An 18230-nucleotide genomic window follows, 5' to 3' on the forward strand; every position below is an offset into this window, starting at 1 on the left:
CGGTTGCCGGGATGGAGTTGCCGGGATGGAGTTGCCGGGATGGAGTTGCCGGGATGGAGTTGCTGGGACGCGGTTGCCGGGACGCGGTTGCCGGGATGGAGTTGCCGGGATGGAGTTGCCGGGATGGAGTTGCCGGGATGGAGTTGCTGGGACGCGGTTGCCGGGACGCGGTTGCCGGGATGGAGTTGCCGGGATGGAGTTGCCGGGATGCGGTTGCCGGGACGCGGTTGCCGGGATGGAGTTGCCGGGATGGAGTTGCCGGGATGGAGTTGCCGGGATGGAGTTGCCGGGATGTGGTTGCCGGGATGCGGTTGCTGGGATGGAGTTGCCGGGATGGAGTTGCCGGGATGGAGTTGCCGGGATGTGGTTGCTGGGACGCGGTTGCCGGGACGCGGTTGCCGGGATGGAGTTGCCGGGATGGAGTTGCCGGGATGGAGTTGCCGGGATGGAGTTGCCGGGATGTGGTTGCCGGGATGCGGTTGCCGGGATGGAGTTGCTGGGATGGAGTTGCCGGGATGGAGTTGCCGGGATGCGGTTGCCGGGATGGAGTTGCCGGGATGGAGTTGCCGGGATGCGGTTGCCGGGATGTGGTTGCCGGGATGGAGTTGCCGGGATGGAGTTGCCGGGATGCGGTTGCCGGGATGTGGTTGCCGGGATGGAGTTGCCGGGATGGAGTTGCCGGGATGCGGTTGCCGGGATGCGGTTGCCGGGATGGAGTTGCCGGGATGGAGTTGCCGGGATGGAGTTGCCGGGATGCGGTTGCCGGGATGTGGTTGCCGGGATGCGGTTGCCGGGATGGAGTTGCCGGGATGGAGTTGCCGGGATGGAGTTGCCGGGATGGAGTTGCCGGGATGTGGTTGCCGGGATGGAGTTGCCGGGATGGAGTTGCCGGGATGGAGTTGCCGGGATGTGGTTGCCGGGATGGAGTTGCCGGGATGGAGTTGCCGGGATGGAGTTGCCGGGATGCGGTTGCCGGGATGTGGTTGCCGGGATGCGGTTGCCGGGATGGAGTTGCTGGGATGGAGTTGCCGGGATGGAGTTGCCGGGATGGTGGTTGCCGGGATGGAGTTGCCGGGATGGAGTTGCCGAGATGGAGTTGCCGGGATGGAGGGGCATAATGGGGAGATGCGAGGCTTTGTCTCTTGTTTCAAAACATGATGAGGGAATCGGAAAGAAGAATATATTGAAGAGGAGTCACTGAGAAGTGTATCGTTCATGGGCATTACTGAGCAAATATCTGGCTTGATAAAATGGAAGGCTTGAAACATTTTCACTTGTTCCGGGGAAGGATGCAAATGAATTGAACAGAAAACAATGGAAGTGGGCTTTTAACATTTGTGTTTGATGATCAGAAACTCTGAGGATGTGACCCTTACCTTTGCTCTGTGCTCCTTAGCTCCCGGACCATCCTGGCCTGTCGTGGACTGAGGTCTTTTGGGGATGGAGACAAGGCTGGAAGGTTTGTTGTTACGGGCAGACGTAGGCCTCTTAGGAATAGTAGAGGCCTGAGGCCTTGTTTTAGAGATTTTTGTAGGTGTGGAGCTCTTTATATGAAAATAAAATTCAAAATGACAACAGAGAATATGAATTCCATAAACCAAATAAAATTATGCTTAAAACAACATTAAAAAAAGACAAGAAATGAAATGTGTGGGTGCTGATCGATGAATGGAGTGGATTCAGTGCCCAGCAGCTTGTTACGTTCTGGTACTCTCACCTTGGTCTTGCTCTCGGGTTGGGTTGTCTGAGATTTAATTCCTTCTTCAGCTGCAACAGGCCATTGAGCTAAAAATAGGGAACAGAACAAAAATGGGTTCTCTTTTCAAATGATGAAGACCCGGCGGAGGGTGGGTGCCGTGAGGAGGGGGCAGAAAGCAGTAGGAACCCTCCGAGAGAGGAACGTTTCCTGCCCGTAGACCCCACAGACTGAGCCTGGCCCCCCCACTGACTGCAAAAACACAAACGATCGCAAAAGGACACTGAGTTCTGGCTGCGACTGAGAAATCCGAACATGGATATCCACCTGAGCCACCTGATTCGGAAACCTGTTAGCGAAGGCGTTTAGCAAAATAGATGCTCCAATATCTATTCACTCTGAGGACATTAGGATTCACGTCAGCATAGACCGAGGCAACACATTCCTTCGGGAATCACAACTTGCTGAGACTAACTTCATTCACCTTCCCTGCCTAGATACAGCTCCGAATAACTCGCAAAGTTAGTTTCTAATCTCTCCGATGGGTCAAACAGAGGTCAGACACTGTTTGCGAAGGGAATTTTGTACACTCAGATTACCATTTTAACTGCGATTAGCAGAGACCCATCAGCTTCTGGGAATATTGTAGCCCCTGTGCACATTGTGGTATATTCCATCCCTGTGTAACTCCTGTATATCTCCCAAGGTTCACACAATTCTTAAAATGTTCCTTTCAATTGGAAAATCGCACATGCCACTCACTGAAGCAGGAGAGGGAAACCTGGAGTGAACCTAAACCTGTTGTCAGGAAATGATGAGAGTCTATAATTAAGGACAGGGGGATACAGAGTTGATCAGCGAGAGGCAAGGTGGGTTAGTCCCTCCTGACCAATGTGATTGAATTGTTTCTGAAGGGGTTTTGCAGGTTAAGGATGAGATTGTGGATGGATGTTATTTACAGGAACCTTGCAGCAAGTTGCTGGAATTGAAACAGATGATTGATCGAGTGAGGAAATTGTGTGGCTGGGGACAGAGAGTAGGGAGAATGGAGAAACTCTCTGGTGCCTCGCGAGGATCTCTGCCGAGGCTTCACCTCACCAGAGTATTGTTAATAACTCGGATGTTAGGATGAAACCACATTTATAAATTCGCAATGAGACGGGCGGCACGGTGGCACAGTGGGTTAGCACTGCTGCCTCACAGCACCAGGGACCCGGGTTCGAGTCCCGGCTTGGGTCTGTGTGGAGTTTGCATGTTCTCCCCGTGTCTGCGCAGGTTTCCTCTGGGTGCTCCGGTTTCCTCCCATCGTTGGAAAGCCGTGCTGGTTAGGATTGGCCGTGCTAAATTCTCCCTCAGTGTAATCCAAACAGCACCGGAGTGTGGTGACTAGGGGATTTTCACAGTAACTTCACTGCAGTGTTAATGTCAGCCCACTTGTGACACTAATAAATAACGATAATAAAGACAAAGAAAGGCAGAAGTGTAAGCTGTGTAGTGGGAAATAATCACATGGTGCAGAGATATTGATCAATTAATAGGGAGTGGACCAAACTTTATCAACTGGCTGTTACTGAAGGCGAGTGTGAGGCTATACATTTTGGAACGGAACAGGATGGAACCTGGGACTTTGGAGATGGTGCAAAGCTGGAAACAATCGAGGCCCAAAGCTGATGATTAAAAATCATTCAAATTCCATGAACGGCTCCAGCAAATAATCCAAAAGGCGATTGGATGGCTGGCCTTCCTGTATAAATATAAGTTCAGCCACACTGGACCCTGGTTCGCCCCAGCTGTAAGAAATCTGACAACACCAGGTTCAAGTCCAACCGATTTATTTGATAGTAAACTCACAAGCTTTTGGGGTCTGTCCCTTCGTCAGGTGAATGAAGGCATTGTCACCTGACAAAGGGACAGACCCTGAAAGCTTGTGCGTTTACTATCAAATAAATCGGTTGGACTTGAACCTGGTGTTGTCAGACTTCTTACTGTGTTTACCCCAGTCCAACGCCGGCATCTCCACACCATAGCCCCAGCTGACCAGTGGCAGCTACTGTGAGCACCGCATCTTTGACCCGCTGGGGAGAAGTGCAGTGTCCATTCATCACCCTGGCACCTGCACTTCAAGGGTTAAATTAGAAAGAACGATGAGGTGAAAATGGGGTTTAACCCTCTGGAATCTCAAAGGTTAACAGTTTTAAAGTTGATAAAGTTTGTTTATTATTGTCACAAGTAGGCTTACATTAACACTGCAATGAAGTTACTGTGAAAATCCCCCAGTTGCCACGCTCCAGCGCCTGTTCGGGTACACTGTGGGAAAATTTAGCACGGCCAATGCACCTAATTTCAGAACCCAGGGGTTACAGTCTGAGGATACAGGGTTTAGGACAGCGACAAGGAGAAATTTCTTCGCCCAGAGAGTGGTCAGTCTGTGGAACTTGTTACCACAGAAAGCAGCTGAAGGAATTAGACATGACTCTTCAGGCAAAGGAGACCCAAGGATATGGGCGGAAGGTGGGATCAGGCGATTGAGTTGGATGATCAGTTATGATCAGAATGAATGGTGCAGCAGGCTCGAAGGGTCTAAGGGCCTCCTCCTGCTCCTAACCCGCACATCTTTGGACTGTGGGAGGAAAGCGGAGCACCCGGAGGAAACCCAGGCAGACACGGGGAGAATACGCAGACTCCGTACAGGCAGTAACCTAAGCCAGGAATCGAATCTGGTTCCTGGAGCTGTGGGGCAGCAGTGCTAACCACTGTGCCACCAAACAGGTGACGGGGTCAAAGATTTTAAAATATTGCGGGGGACAGACTGGGTTTATATGGAGACGATTCCTGCTGCCTGGGAAGTGGAGGGGCTGGTGGGGGCAGGACAGGAGGGGGGGAGGGGGTTGGTAGATCTACAAATTAGAGCCAGGTTTTTCTGCAGTGACATTAGAGAGTGAGTTATACAGGGGGCATATTCCCCCACTCCAGAGTCGCAATAAGCCAAAGGGCAGGCAGGCAGGCTGGCTTTACCCATCCCCACACCCCCCACTGCCCCCTGTCACATTGAGGAGGGACAGGGATGGGACGGAAGGTGCTGGGGTGGCCCCTGCTTTGTTTTACACTCACCAAGATGTCCCAGTGCTGGGACCACCACATTCACTCCCCGGAAACACTTCTCCACACAAAGGGTGGTACAAGTTTGGAATTCTGCTACAAATGGCAATTGATGTGAAACCAATGGATCATTTCCAATTTGAGATCACTAGGTTTTTGTTACTGAAATAGAAGGAGCATGAGGCAATGGAAAGTACACACAGATTCACCATGACTTAACTGAGAGGCAGAATAAGCTCAAAGAACAAAATAGCTACCTCCAGTTCCTAGGTCCCTGTGTTGTCACCCTGTATACATTGTCACTCTGTGTACAATGTTGCCCCCGTGTACAATGTCGCCCCCATGTACAATGTCGCCCCCATGTATACTGTCGCCCCTGTGTATACTATCGCCCCTGTGTTCATTGTCACCCTGCGTACAATGTCACCCCTGTGTAGATTGTAGCCCATATATATTGTCATCCTGTGTATATTATTGCCCTGTGTACATTGTCAATACTGTGTATATTAGCGCCCGTGTATATAGTCACTCTGTGTATACCGTCACCCTGTGTATATGTCAACGTGTACATTGTCCCCCCTGTGTATATTGTCGCCCCTGTGTATATTGTCATCCCATGTATACCTTGTAGCTCTCTATATATTATCACCCTGTGTATATTATCACCCTGTATATATTGTCACCCTGTGTACATTGTAGCCCCTGTGTGCATTGCCATCCTGTGTATATCGTTGTCCCAGTGTACACTGTCACCATGTATATTGTCACCCTGTGTACACTGTCACCCCGTGCTCACTGTAGCCCCAGTGTATATTGTCACCCTGTGTACACTGTAGCCCCTGTGTATATTATAGCCCCTGTGTACATTGCCATCCTGTGTATATCGTTGTCCTAGTGTACATTGTCACCGTGCATATTGTCACCCTGTGTACACTGCAGTTCCTGTGTATATTTTTGTATTGTGAGCGATGGTTTAGATGATTCAGAATTTGTAGGGAAATAGTGAGTGGTGATTGAACATTCTGTAATCTGCACCAGAGCACTTACACCAAGTGTAGTTGTCATGACAACAGAGGCGATATTGTACAAAGGGGCCTGAGCATGGTGGGTGGAGAGGGATTTATCGGTTTGAGGGATGTGGGCTGGAGGGAGAATAACCGGTCAGGGAAAGCCATGGAAATGGGGCTGACTGGGAGAATGGATTTGAGCTGCTTTTTCTGATACTGGTGTGAGAATCGCACTGTGTGCTGACACTGACACTCAGCAGCGTTATACATACACACGGCAAGGACAACTGACCAACCAGTCACGACTGGGTGAGCAGAGTGAGCTAGCTCTCTGATAGGTGTGTGTCTGCCTGATGCTGAGTGACTCCCCAGCCCTGTATCAGCTTACTGACTCACCAACCCCTGCTTACACCGAGCTCTGCTGTACGTACGACCGCTTTTTGACTTTGCTGCTCGAATCTCTCGTGTGTAAAGCACACACCAATCTGTTAAAAAGCTGATTTGTTCCTCCTGCTTTTGGAAATGTTTATTAGTTGGTTCGGACTTCAACTTAAATCTGTTGTCAGTTAGCAGCAGAATTCGAGTCTCAGTACAGGTAGCGATGACCCCATATCTGCCCCAATCCTGCTGTATTGCTCCTGTTCAGCTTACCCGATTCTCCTATCCTGGGCCGCCTCTCCTTGAGGAGAGGTCACAGCCTGATTTCCTGCTCCAGTCGCTGCTCTATCCCATGTTTCCGCCCTTGGGTTCAATGAGATCCGGAATAACTAAGGGGACGCTCTCAAATTGGCTGCCACTATTGACCTCCATCACACTCTTGGGACTGGCACTAACACCCAGCCTCTCGGTATCTCTTTCTCTTCCTCCCTGCCACCAAGCCTCTCCTCTCACTCTGTTGTTTCCTGGAGTAACTAAGAGTCCTTAAAGCAAAATGGATAGAAAAACTGCAACTGAGCGATAAACACAAGGTGTGTTTTCAGGTGTCACTGTGAGAAGGAGGCAGAGAGAAAAAAAAAACAGGTGAAGGACACAGGACAGTCACACATGCAACACGACACCATGCAGCAGGAGATCTGTCGGAAGAAAGCAACTGGAGTTCGAAGCCGGGAGTGAGAGTGTGAGGCAGCAGATCCGGCTCGGGACATTCCAGAGAGCTGGAAGAGAGAGCGAGAGGCAGAGGGACATGTTGATAGAGCAGGGTGGAGAGAAGGTGCTGAGAGGGCAGAAAGGAAGGGACAAACCTTTCGCTGCTGACACAGGCAGATCCTCATGGCGGCTTTGCTGGAATGCCTGTGTTGGTGGTTGGTCAGAGCTCGCTTCTCTATCCCGTATGGCTGGCTCTGGTGGACGGATCTCAACTCCTTCCACCCGATCCGCTGCTTCACCCTCGCCCCCTGCGAGCTGGACTTCCTCGCGTGACTCTCTGAATTCAGCGTCACCCACACCCACACCGCCTTCGGTTGGTTTGGGGGCTGTAGGAGATGCCCGCTCGCGCTCAGCCTCTAGGACACTTCCTTCTGTCGAGGGCTCTCCTGGCGATTCCCCGCGTCCGGGAACCAGGCCCAACGGTCCAACACCCTCAGCAGGAAGTCCTTCGATTTCCTGTTCCACGCTCTCAGGGGGCTCCTGGTCCACAGACTGCTCTGGGCTCAGCCGAACCGTCTGACCCAAATCGAGGCGCTCCACACCCTCAGCAACTTGTCTCTCTTCGAATCCAAAGCTTGCTGTTTCCAGCCCAGGCACATTCACTTCTAATGCCTGAGGACTGTCCAAGGTGAGCAGTGCCTCCTCAGTGACTGAAGGGGTCATTGCCACAACCTCCTCAGTCCAGACAGTGCTCATGGGTACCAGGGGTTCCTGCAGAACTGGGCTAATTTGCTCATTCGGGCCTATCTCAGCCCCCATCCTCTCGATGATGCTCTGTTGCTTGTAGCTCTGCTGAACCTCAACATAAGCCAGAGTTTGCTCCTCTCCTTCTGCGGTTAGACAAGTAAAGGCCTCAGTTTAATGGGGAAAATATCGGGTCAAATCCTGACACAGGGGGAGCAGACCCCAACCGAGCAGGGATGCTGGGGAAACATCCCTGTTGCCAACTGCTCAGGGGGGTGGGGGAAACAAAGTTGCTGAATTTCAAAGGTACAACCCCATCCCAAATTTAAAAAATACCGACACGTGGCTGTGCTCTGAGCCGCCTCTTTTATCACTCTGTCCAGCTCCTTCCCTACTCTTCCCAGCTGTGCATCCTCTTCCCACTGGAAGGACTGGGAGAACATGGCAGCAGCTCTGAGAAACCGTCGGCATCTTCCCGCAGAGAGGGAGGAAAATGATAGACGTGGCAGGCCGCAGCCTCCTTGCTCACCGCCTCGAGGCGGGGCTGAGGGCCGCAGGCCCCTTACCCATCAGCCTTTGGAGTCGCTTGTCATCAAAGCGCAAGGGTCAGTAAATACATAGAATGGATTCAATGGACAATCAGATGGACAGACAATGGATACATTGAGTTGCGAGAACAAACAATACATTTAGTGACTTAGAGCTTGGCTAACCATCGTTTCCATAGAAACCGCACAGGCACCCCACTCCCCGGACACCACTGCTTCCCAAAGCGCAGTCACCTCTCCCCCCGGGACACCCTCCCCCAAGACATCTTTGATCCCCATTACCTCCCCCCCCCCCGCCCATCTCTGTTCCCCCTACAACGTTCCCCTCGGACACACTTTCCCCTGGGACTCCCCAGACACCCCTCCAGCATCGAGGTGATGTACGCTGAGTGAGTGAGTGAGTGAGTGAGTGAGTGTGAGTGAGTGAGTGAGGCATTTTGTGATTGAGGGGGCAGCACGCGGGCGGGTTTGAACGAAGTGTCGGTCCCTGTGTGAGAAAGTTCCCCCACAGACAGAAAGAGGCGATTTATGCGCAGCTTTAGCCTTTAATGAAACTGCCCTCACGCTGTCTGAATCTCAATCAGCTTTGGAAACTCCCTATCGCTGAGGAGGTGGGCCTTGGACGGGGTCCACTTGCCCCGGGCCTGTGAACTCCAGCACTGCTAATTCTGAATGGCTTCAGTTTGTCCAGAAACCCAGCCCCTTGGACAGTGAGTGAGCCGCTGCGATTCGCCGCTTTATTCCCATAAATGAGGCCGAATGGTTAGAAATATCTCTGTGGGATTGTGTGTGTAGATTGAAGCTGGCTCTGGATCACATAGTTTACAGGCATGAGGAGAATGTTACACAGTGGGTTTGGGATAATTACAAGGCTGTGTCATATCCAGCAGTGATTTATATAGAGGCCACGTGACTGACACAGCTTCTTTCAACTCCCTCTCTCTGATCTCCCTGGGCACCCAATCCCCTTCCTGCAGAACCACCCCGCACTATCCCAGATACACACTGAACCTCCTCCCCCCCCATCCGCCCCAAAACCCTCCCAATCCACCCCCTTCACCCCCCAATCCGCCCCCTTCACCCCCCAATCTGCCCCCTTCACCCCCATCCACCCCCTTCACCCCCCCAATCCGCCCCCTTCACCCCCCCCAATCTGCCCCCTTCACCCCCCAATCCGCCCCCTTCACCCCCCAATCTGCCCCCTTCACCCCCCAATCAGCCCCCTTCACCCCCCAATCCACCCCCTTCACCCCCCCAATCCGCCCCCTTCACCCCCCCCAATCTGCCCCCTTCACCCCCCAATCCGCCCCCTTCACCCCCCAATCCGCCCCCTTCACCCCCCAATCCGCCCCCTTCACCCCCCAATCCGCCCCCTTCACCCCCCAATCCGCCCCCTTCACCCCCCAATCCGCCCCCTTCACCCCCCAATCCGCCCCTTCACCCCCCAATCTGCCCCCTTCACCCCCATCCACCCCCTTCACCCCCCCAATCTGCCCCCTTCACCCCCCCCAATCCGCCCCCTTCACCCCCCAATCCGCCCCCTTCACCCCCCAATCCGCCCCCTTCACCCCCCAATCCGCCCCCTTCACCCCCCAATCCGCCCCCTTCACCCCCCAATCCGCCCCTTCACCCCCCAATCTGCCCCCTTCACCCCCATCCACCCCCTTCACCCCCCAATCTGCCCCCTTCACCCCCATCCACCCCCTTCACCCCCCAATCTGCCCCCTTCACCCCCCAATCCGCCCCCTTCACCCCCATCCACCCCCTTCACCCCCCAATCTGCCCCCTTCACCCCCCAATCCGCCCCCTTCACCCCCCAATCCGCCCCCTTCACCCCCATCCACCCCCTTCACCCCCCCAATCCGCCCCCTTCACCCCCCCAATCAGCCCCCTTCACCCCCCCAATCCGCCCCCTTCACCCCCCAATCCGCCCCCTTCACCCCCCAATCCGCCCCCTTCACCCCCATCCACCCCCTTCACCCCCATCCACCCCCTTCACCCCCCAATCTGCCCCCTTCACCCCCCCAATCCGCCCCCTTCACCCCCCCAATCCGCCCCCTTCACCCCCCAATCCGCCCCCTTCACCCCCATCCACCCCCTTCACCCCCCCAATCCGCCCCCTTCACCCCCCCAATCAGCCCCCTTCACCCCCCCAATCCGCCCCCTTCACCCCCCAATCCGCCCCCTTCACCCCCATCCACCCCCTTCACCCCCCAATCCGCCCCCTTCACCCCCCCAATCAGCCCCCTTCACCCCCCCAATCCGCCCCCTTCACCCCCCCAATCAGCCCCCTTCACCCCCCCAATCCACCCCCTTCACCCCCCAATCCGCCCCCTTCACCCCCATCCACCCCCTTCACCCCCCCAATCCGCCCCCTTCACCCCCCCATCCGCCCCCTTCACCCCCCAATCTGCCCCCTTCACCCCCATCCACCCCCTTCACCCCCCCATCCGCCCCCTTCACCCCCCAATCTGCCCCCTTCGCCCCCATCCACCCCCTTCACCCCCCAATCTGCCCCCTTCACCCCCCAATCTGCCCCCTTCACCCCCATCCACCCCCTTCACCCCCCCAATCTGCCCCCTTCACCCCCCCAATCTGCCCCCTTCACCCCCATCCACCCCCTTCACCCCCCCAATCTGCCCCCTTCACCCCCCCAATCTGCCCCTTCACCCCCCATCCGCCCCCTTCGCCCCCATCCGCCCCCTTCACCCCCCAATCTGCCCCCTTCGCCCCCCCAATCCGCCCCTTCACCCCCATCCACCCCTTCACCCCCATCCGCCCCCTTCACCCCCATCCACCCCCTTCGCCCCCCCCAATCTGCCCCCTTCACCCCCCCAATCCACCCCTTTACCCCCATCACCCCCCATCCGCCCCTTCACCCCCATCACCCCCCATCCGCCCCTTCACCCCCATCACCCCCCATCCGCCCCCTTCACCCCCCATCCGCCCCCTTCACCCCCCATCCACCCCCCTCACCCCCATCCACCCCCTTCACCCCCATCTACCCCTTCACCCCCCCATCCGTCCCTTTACCCCCCCTACTCATCCCCTTTACTCCCCGAATCTGTTCACTTCACCCCCTCATCCACCCCTTCAAGCTCCTCAGCTTCCCCCCCTGGATCTGGTCTGGGTCTACGGGCTCCATGTAAATGCAGCTGATCTTTCTCTACACCCTAACCGCAACATTACACTCTGCACGCGCTCATTTCTTTCTCCCCTCTGTACTCTATGAACGGTATGCTTTGTCTGTATAGTGCACAAGAGAAACAATACTTTTCACTGTATGTTACTACACGTGAGAGTAATAAATCACATCAATCATCGCTCCTTCCCAATCCATTCGCTTCCCCCCTCCCCCATTGCCCATCACATCTCGGGAAGAAGGAGCTGCCTCCATGGGATGGGGTCAGGGAGAGTTTGAAACAAAAGTCACTGTTTGAAGGATTGAGTTTCTGGTTGGCAGCGATGCGGGTGATGTGATGGATTATTATTGTGCCCTGTCTATAAGGAGGAGGCGGCTGCTGTGTGCATTTTCCAGGCTGGTTCCTGAGTCAGGCTAACGTGATGAATGACAGAGTCACCTGCACCTCTCCGCAGTGAACGACAGCGAGGTGACTTTGTGATCTCAGCGCGTTCCAGCCTCTGCTGCTCATTCCCATCTACTTTCTCTCGCCCTCGATCTCCCTCTGCCACTTTCTCCTCCTTACTCTCTCTGCCACGGCTCTCGCTCGCTGGCTGTCTGTTCATCTTCTCTTTCTGTTACTCTTTCTCTATTTTGCTCTCCCCCTCTCACGCCTCTTTCATGTTTTCTCACTGTTTTATTCCTTCACTCTTTCTTCTCCTCACTGCTCTCACTTCCTTTCTATCTGCTCGTCGCTCTCTTTCTTTCCCTGGCTGGGATTCTCTCCGCAGTGTGTTTCTGGTGGAGGGAGGCAGCGTGCTATTGGCCGACAGCGGGGTTTTCCAGTCCCGATGCTATCAATAAGAACATAAGAAATAGGAGCAGGAGTAGGCCATCTAGCCCTTCGAGCCTGCCCCGCCATTCAATAAGATCATGGCTGATCTGAAGTGGATCAGTTCCACTTTCCCGCTTTCTCCCCTTAATTCCCCTGTCTATCAGAAACCTATCTACCCGTGACTTAAATATATTTAGCAAGGTAGCCTCCACCACTTCAACGGGCAGAGAATTCCAGAGATTCACCACCCTTTGAGTGAGGAAGTTCCTCCTCAACTCCGTTCTAAACTGCCCGCCCTTATCTTGAGGCTGTGCCCTCTAGTCCTGAGCTATCAATGAGCTTTCCCACTGACTCCAGCCCAAGCTACCAGACGATCTCACCCACTGGTGTGAACTGCTAGAAACTTCCGGCTTCCGTCTCTCTCTCTCTCTCTCTCCCTCTACCCTGCCTATCTCACCCTATCCTTAATGTTTAACACCAGAACTGGATTAACCCTGGCTCCTGAGTCCACCAATATCCTTTGTCGCTTCACTTATTTTCGTTAAACAGTTGGAACATTAAACCTTGTACGCTGTGCGCGTGCCGAGAGTTTGTGACCTGTCTCATTCCTCCGTTAATAAATCTGGCTCGGAAACGATCTCCAGCGTGAGTGACGTGGGAGAGTGAAAATAGCACAACCGTGAACCAACAACACAAATTTTCCACACAGCTTGCTCCAAATTCCCTTTAAGCCTGGGAAGAGCTTGTTTCCTTGGAGAAAGCCTGAGGAAAATGTCTGGGATGATCCAGGGACCTACCAGTGCCGAGGAGGCCAGGTACCGGCAGGGATGGTGTAGACACAAGGCTCGTGTGAAATGATCACATGATCGCTCTCATTTGACCATCAGGATGGCGCTGGATTGATGTGACTTCTTGCTGCCCAGCATTCCCTCTTATTTTATCTCTTACTCTTGTTCTGGGCTTCTAAAACTTCATTCCAACTCTTTTAACCTCGCTAACAAATCAAATCAAATTTTCCTGGCCTTGGTTTGGTAAAGGCCTAAATATAGGGGGAAAGTTTCCAGCATCTGCATTGACTCATTACAAAATCTTTCACCTCCAACAGCCCTGGGGATCACACCATCCTTTTCTTTCCCCCTCTTTTCCAATGTTTCTATCCAAGCTGTTCAAGGAAAATAAGAAAACATGTCTTTTTTTTAAATTTTTGCCTGTGGGTCCCGGCACAGTCGATGGGATCTCCCACTGAATCCACCCCACGCTGCCTGGGGCTGGGTCGTCAGCAGGACCAAAACAGCGGGAAGAGCAGGAAAATCCCACCTTCCTTGTGTGCAATGCAGATACTGTCCGGTGGAACAAACAGTTGGTAATAAATGAGGACAGTGGGTGTACAATGGGTGACTTAGATCACTCAGAGTTACACCCAGAGGGTGATGAATGTGTGGAATTCATCACCACAGAAAGTGGTTGAGGCCAAAACATTGTGTGTGATTTTTAAGAAGAAATTAAGTCTTGCTCTTGGGGGCTAAAGGAACCAAGGGATACGAGAGGGAAGTGGGATCAGGACGTTGAATTTGATGATCAGCCATGATCAAAATCAATGGCAGAACAAGCTCGATGGGCTGAATGGCCTCCTCCTAGTTTCTATGTGGATTGAAATGTGTTTTTTGTTTACTCAGAAGAAGTGGGTGTTTATATCTTGTTTTGACATTAAAAGGGGCGATGACTGGGTTTTGGAATTGTAAAGGCTGCCATTTCTAACCAGTTCACTACAGACTCTCACACGTACACACTGAACTACAGCTGTCCTTATCCATGAAACAGATCCTAACATCAGTTAGGCCAATGGTACTGGTTAGGCCCTGCAATACTACAGCCAGGTCTGCAGTACTGCTGAGTCCTAGCGTTATAGTTAGACCTGAAGCACTGGTTAGGCCTGGACTTCTGATTAGGCCCAGATTACTGGTTCAGACTGCATTACTGGGCAATATTGTTCGCCGTCCTGGCTGTGTTCACACAGGGAGAATGTTGGACCGAATGCAGAGATCGAACCTTCCTTTGAAAAGAACACACGGTGCCTCAAGGTTGCCAACTAGAAGCCACCTGATCTTAAGGACGTAAGAAATAGGAGCAGGAGTAGGCCTTCGAGCCCTTCGAGCCTGCCCCTTTTTACAATTGCAATGTGGTCAAAACTCAAGAAGGCTCGAAGGGAATCCCAGATAAAGAAATGCGCCATGGGATGACATTTGGAATGTAATTTACGTTGCCCCGGGGGGGTAAACAGAAACTCCCTGTGGTTTTCTTAAAAGGTGTGACTAGCTTTCTTATCTTCTCAAACCTGGGAGAGTAGGAGTCATTCAAGTTACTGTCTGAGACTTTTAGAAGGTTAATTGCTTTGGTTAAAAAGATGATGAAGGGGACTGGAACCACCTCCCCCTTCCAGATCAGGACTAACGCAATGATGTGTTACGCATCTAAGTCTACGCGAGTGTGTGACTGTGTAAACCTGCCTGATCTCTAGCATCCGCCTTGATTTCAGTAAAACTGTACAACTGTAAAACAATACCTCACGTGGAAGGAGGATGTGAGGGTTTGGGTCCGGCAGCCATTTTGTGCTGGAGTGTATGAAGGAGGCTGTAAGACGCCATTTGTGTCAGGCAGCTCCCTCAGAGTCTGCTGAACCAGTCAGCTGCCCCCAGTGAAGGAAACTCTACTCTTCAACATTGTACAAAGAACAACACAGCCCGGGAAACAGGCCCTTCGGCCCAACAAGCCCGCGCCGCCATTTCAACATTGTCAGTCCCCTCTCCCACCCATGACCCTTGTCTACGCTTATGGCACTCCACACCAATTTGAGGGGAGACTAATTTAGGGACAACTTGTTACACCAATCAGCCTAACAGCACATCTTTGGGGTGTGGGAGGAAACCGGAGCACCTGGAGAAAACCCACGCAGGCACGGGGAGAATGCGCAAACTCCCACAGACACCGGCCCAAATCCATGTATCTGCACAGCAAACAGTGGGCTGTCTGAATCGTAGCTGCTAACGCAAGCCTCAGGAAGAAGGCGATTTAAATCTTGGTTACCGTGGTGCTTTGGTAACCACACCCCGGGATTGGCTAGCTGACTGGGAGCCCAAACGGTCAATATTAGCACTCTCCAGGAAGGACAGATCGATGCCCATGGCCAGCAAGGGGGCTGAGGGGAGTTAGCTCCTGGCAACCACGCTCGTTTGAATTGTATTTTTAGGTGTCCTTGGAGCAGAAGCAGTGGAACCCCAGCAAAGTGTCACCAACTCTGATTGGATGTAATCTGAGACGTGTCATCGCCGCATGACCTCCTAACCTCAGGTGCCCCGCCCCCATGCCACCATTGACCACTCGATTCCCCGCAGCATCCCATCGGAAAGAGACTCTTTCATTCAGCAATGAGATGATTCCTGACTGCCATTTTCCTCCCTCTCCCAATATTTCTACCACCAGTGGGGTTCAAAGGAAATGGAAAGAAAAGCCAGAATTTTGTTTTGTGTCCCTGTTATTATTTCCTGCGTTTCCCTGAAGCATTTTCCAGAATTTTCCATTCCTGCTGAAAGCCAAGGTGGGTCCGACCACAGCTAGGCCAGAACATCCCAACCATTGACCACGAGATTGATGCTTCTCATTCTTTGTGACTCCAGGCCAAACCTGAAGGGTTAGAAACCCTATTACAGGAACAGAGACATTGGCATTGAAGCTTGTATACACCATACCATACCGGGGACTTCAATGGAGGGGTGTATATTGAATAACCATACACTCTATCCCATTTTATACACCAAGCTCATTCATGGATCAGTCCAATGGGATCTGCTAGCTGGCTCATCTATTACTGAATCCAGGGTTTATTCGATCTTTCAACACTGAATGTACCCATAGCTTGACAGCGGTCTTACCTGCTGTGACCTCTTGTGGAGCCAGGTCCAAGGATGCTGCAGTGAGAGCAACTGGATCCACTGCTTCCCAAATGTAGGAGCAATTCCAAACAAACAGGACCGGAAATAATCCAGAGAATGAAACAATAATCAGAAAATGAACAAGACACGACAAATACAATTCATTGAGAGACAAATACAGAGGAGACACAATGGGAACAGTGGGATATAGGGAAAGGGAACAGACTGGGGAATACTGGGATATAGAGAGAGGGGACAGTCTGGGAATAGTGGGATATAGAGAGAGGGGACAGACTGGGAGTAGTGGGATATAGAGAGAGGGGACAGTCTGGGGAATACTGGGATATAGAGAGAGGGGACAGTCTGGGGAATACTGGGATATAGAGAGAGGGGACAGTCTGGGGAATAGTGGGATATAGAGAGAGGGGACAGACTGGGGAATAGTGGGATATAGAGAGAGGGGACAGACTGGGGAATACTGGGATATAGAGAGAGGGAACAGACTGGGAATAGTGGGATATAGAGAGAGGGAACAGACTGGGAATAGTGGGATATAGAGAGAGGGGACAGACTGGGAAATACTGGGATATAGAGAGAGGGAACAGGCTGGGAATAGTGGAATATAGAGAGAGGGAACAGACTGGGGAATACTGGGATACAGAGAGAGGGAACAGACTGGGGAATACTGGGATATAGAGAGAGGGGACAGTCTGGGGAATAGTGGGATATAGAGAGAGGGGACAGTCTGGGGAATACTGGGATATAGAGAGAGGGACAGACTGGGGAATAGTGGGATATAGAGAGAGGGAACAGACTGGGGAATAGTGGGATATAGAGAGAGGGGACAGACTGGGGAATACTGGGATATAGAGAGAGGGAACAGACTGGGGAATAGTGGGATATAGAGAGAGGGGACAGACTGGGGAATAGTGGGATATAGAGAGAGGGAACAGTCTGGGGAATAGTGGGATATAGAGAGAGGGGACAGTCTGGGGAATAGTGGGATATAGAGAGAGGGAACAGACTGGGGAATACTGGGATATAGAGAGAGGGAACAGACTGGGGAATAGTGGGATATAGAGAAGGGGGCAGACTGGGGAATAGTGGGATATAGAGATGGGAAAGACTGGGGAATAGTGGGATATAGAGAGAGGGGACAGACTGGGGAATAGTGGGATATAGAGAGAGGGAACAGACTGGGGAATAGTGGGATATAGAGAGAGGGAACAGACTGGGGAATAGTGGGATATAGAGAGGGCTCAGACTGGGGAATAGTGGGATATAGAGAGAGGGGACAGACTGGGGAATACTGGGATATAGAGAGAGGGAACAGACTGGGGAATAGTGGGATATAGAGAGAGGGAACAGACTGGGGAACTGTGGGATATAGAGAGAGGGAACAGACTGGGGAATACTGGGATATAGAGAGATGGGACAGACTGGGGAATACTGGGATATAGAGAGAGGGACAGACTGGGGAATAGTGGGATATAGAGAGAGGGGACAGACTGGGGAATACTGGGATATAGAGAGAAGGAACTGACTGGGGAATACTGGGATATAGAGAGAGGGGACCGACTGGGGAATAGTGGGATATAGAGAGAGGGACAGACTGGGGAATAGTGGGATATAGAGAGAGGGACAGACTGGGGAACAGTGGGATATAGAGAGAGGGACAGACTGGGGAATAGTGGGATATAGAGAGAGGGACAGACTGGGGAATACTGGGATATAGAGAGAGGGACAGACTGGGAATAGTGGGATATAGAGAGAGGGACAGACTGGGGAATACTGGGATATAGAGAGAGGGACAGACTGGGGAATAGTGGGATATAGAGAGAGGGAACAGACTGGGGAATACTGGGATATAGAGAGAGGGAACAGACTGGGGAATACTGGGGTATAGAGAGAGGGGACAGACTGGGAATAGTGGGATATAGAGAGAGGGGACAGACTGGGGAATAGTGGGATATAGAGAGAGGGGACAGACTGGGAAATACTGGGATATAGAGAGAGGGAACAGACTGGGAATAGTGGGATATAGAGAGAGGGGACAGACTGGGAAATACTGGGATATAGAGAGAGGGAACAGGCTGGGAATAGTGGAATATAAAGAGAGGGAACAGACTGGGGAATACTGGGATATAGAGAGAGGGAACAGACTG

General features: G+C 52.5%; 1 protein-coding gene across 1 annotated transcript in view; it reads right to left on the reverse strand.

The window, feature by feature from the left end:
* LOC145339223 (uncharacterized) overlaps positions 1 to 18230 on the reverse strand; it is a 162140-nt gene that overhangs the window by 53602 nt on the left and 90308 nt on the right. The window contains 4 exon segments of the mRNA XM_080183618.1: positions 1377 to 1544; positions 1718 to 1785; positions 7044 to 7778; positions 16066 to 16125. Of these exon segments, the coding sequence (XP_080039744.1) occupies positions 1377 to 1544; positions 1718 to 1785; positions 7044 to 7778; positions 16066 to 16125 (1031 nt within the window).

The sequence above is a fragment of the Carcharhinus amblyrhynchos genome, unplaced genomic scaffold, assembly GCF_965287045.1.
Source record: "Carcharhinus amblyrhynchos unplaced genomic scaffold, sCarAmb.v2.hapA chromosome_351, whole genome shotgun sequence".
NCBI lineage: Eukaryota > Metazoa > Chordata > Chondrichthyes > Carcharhiniformes > Carcharhinidae > Carcharhinus > Carcharhinus amblyrhynchos.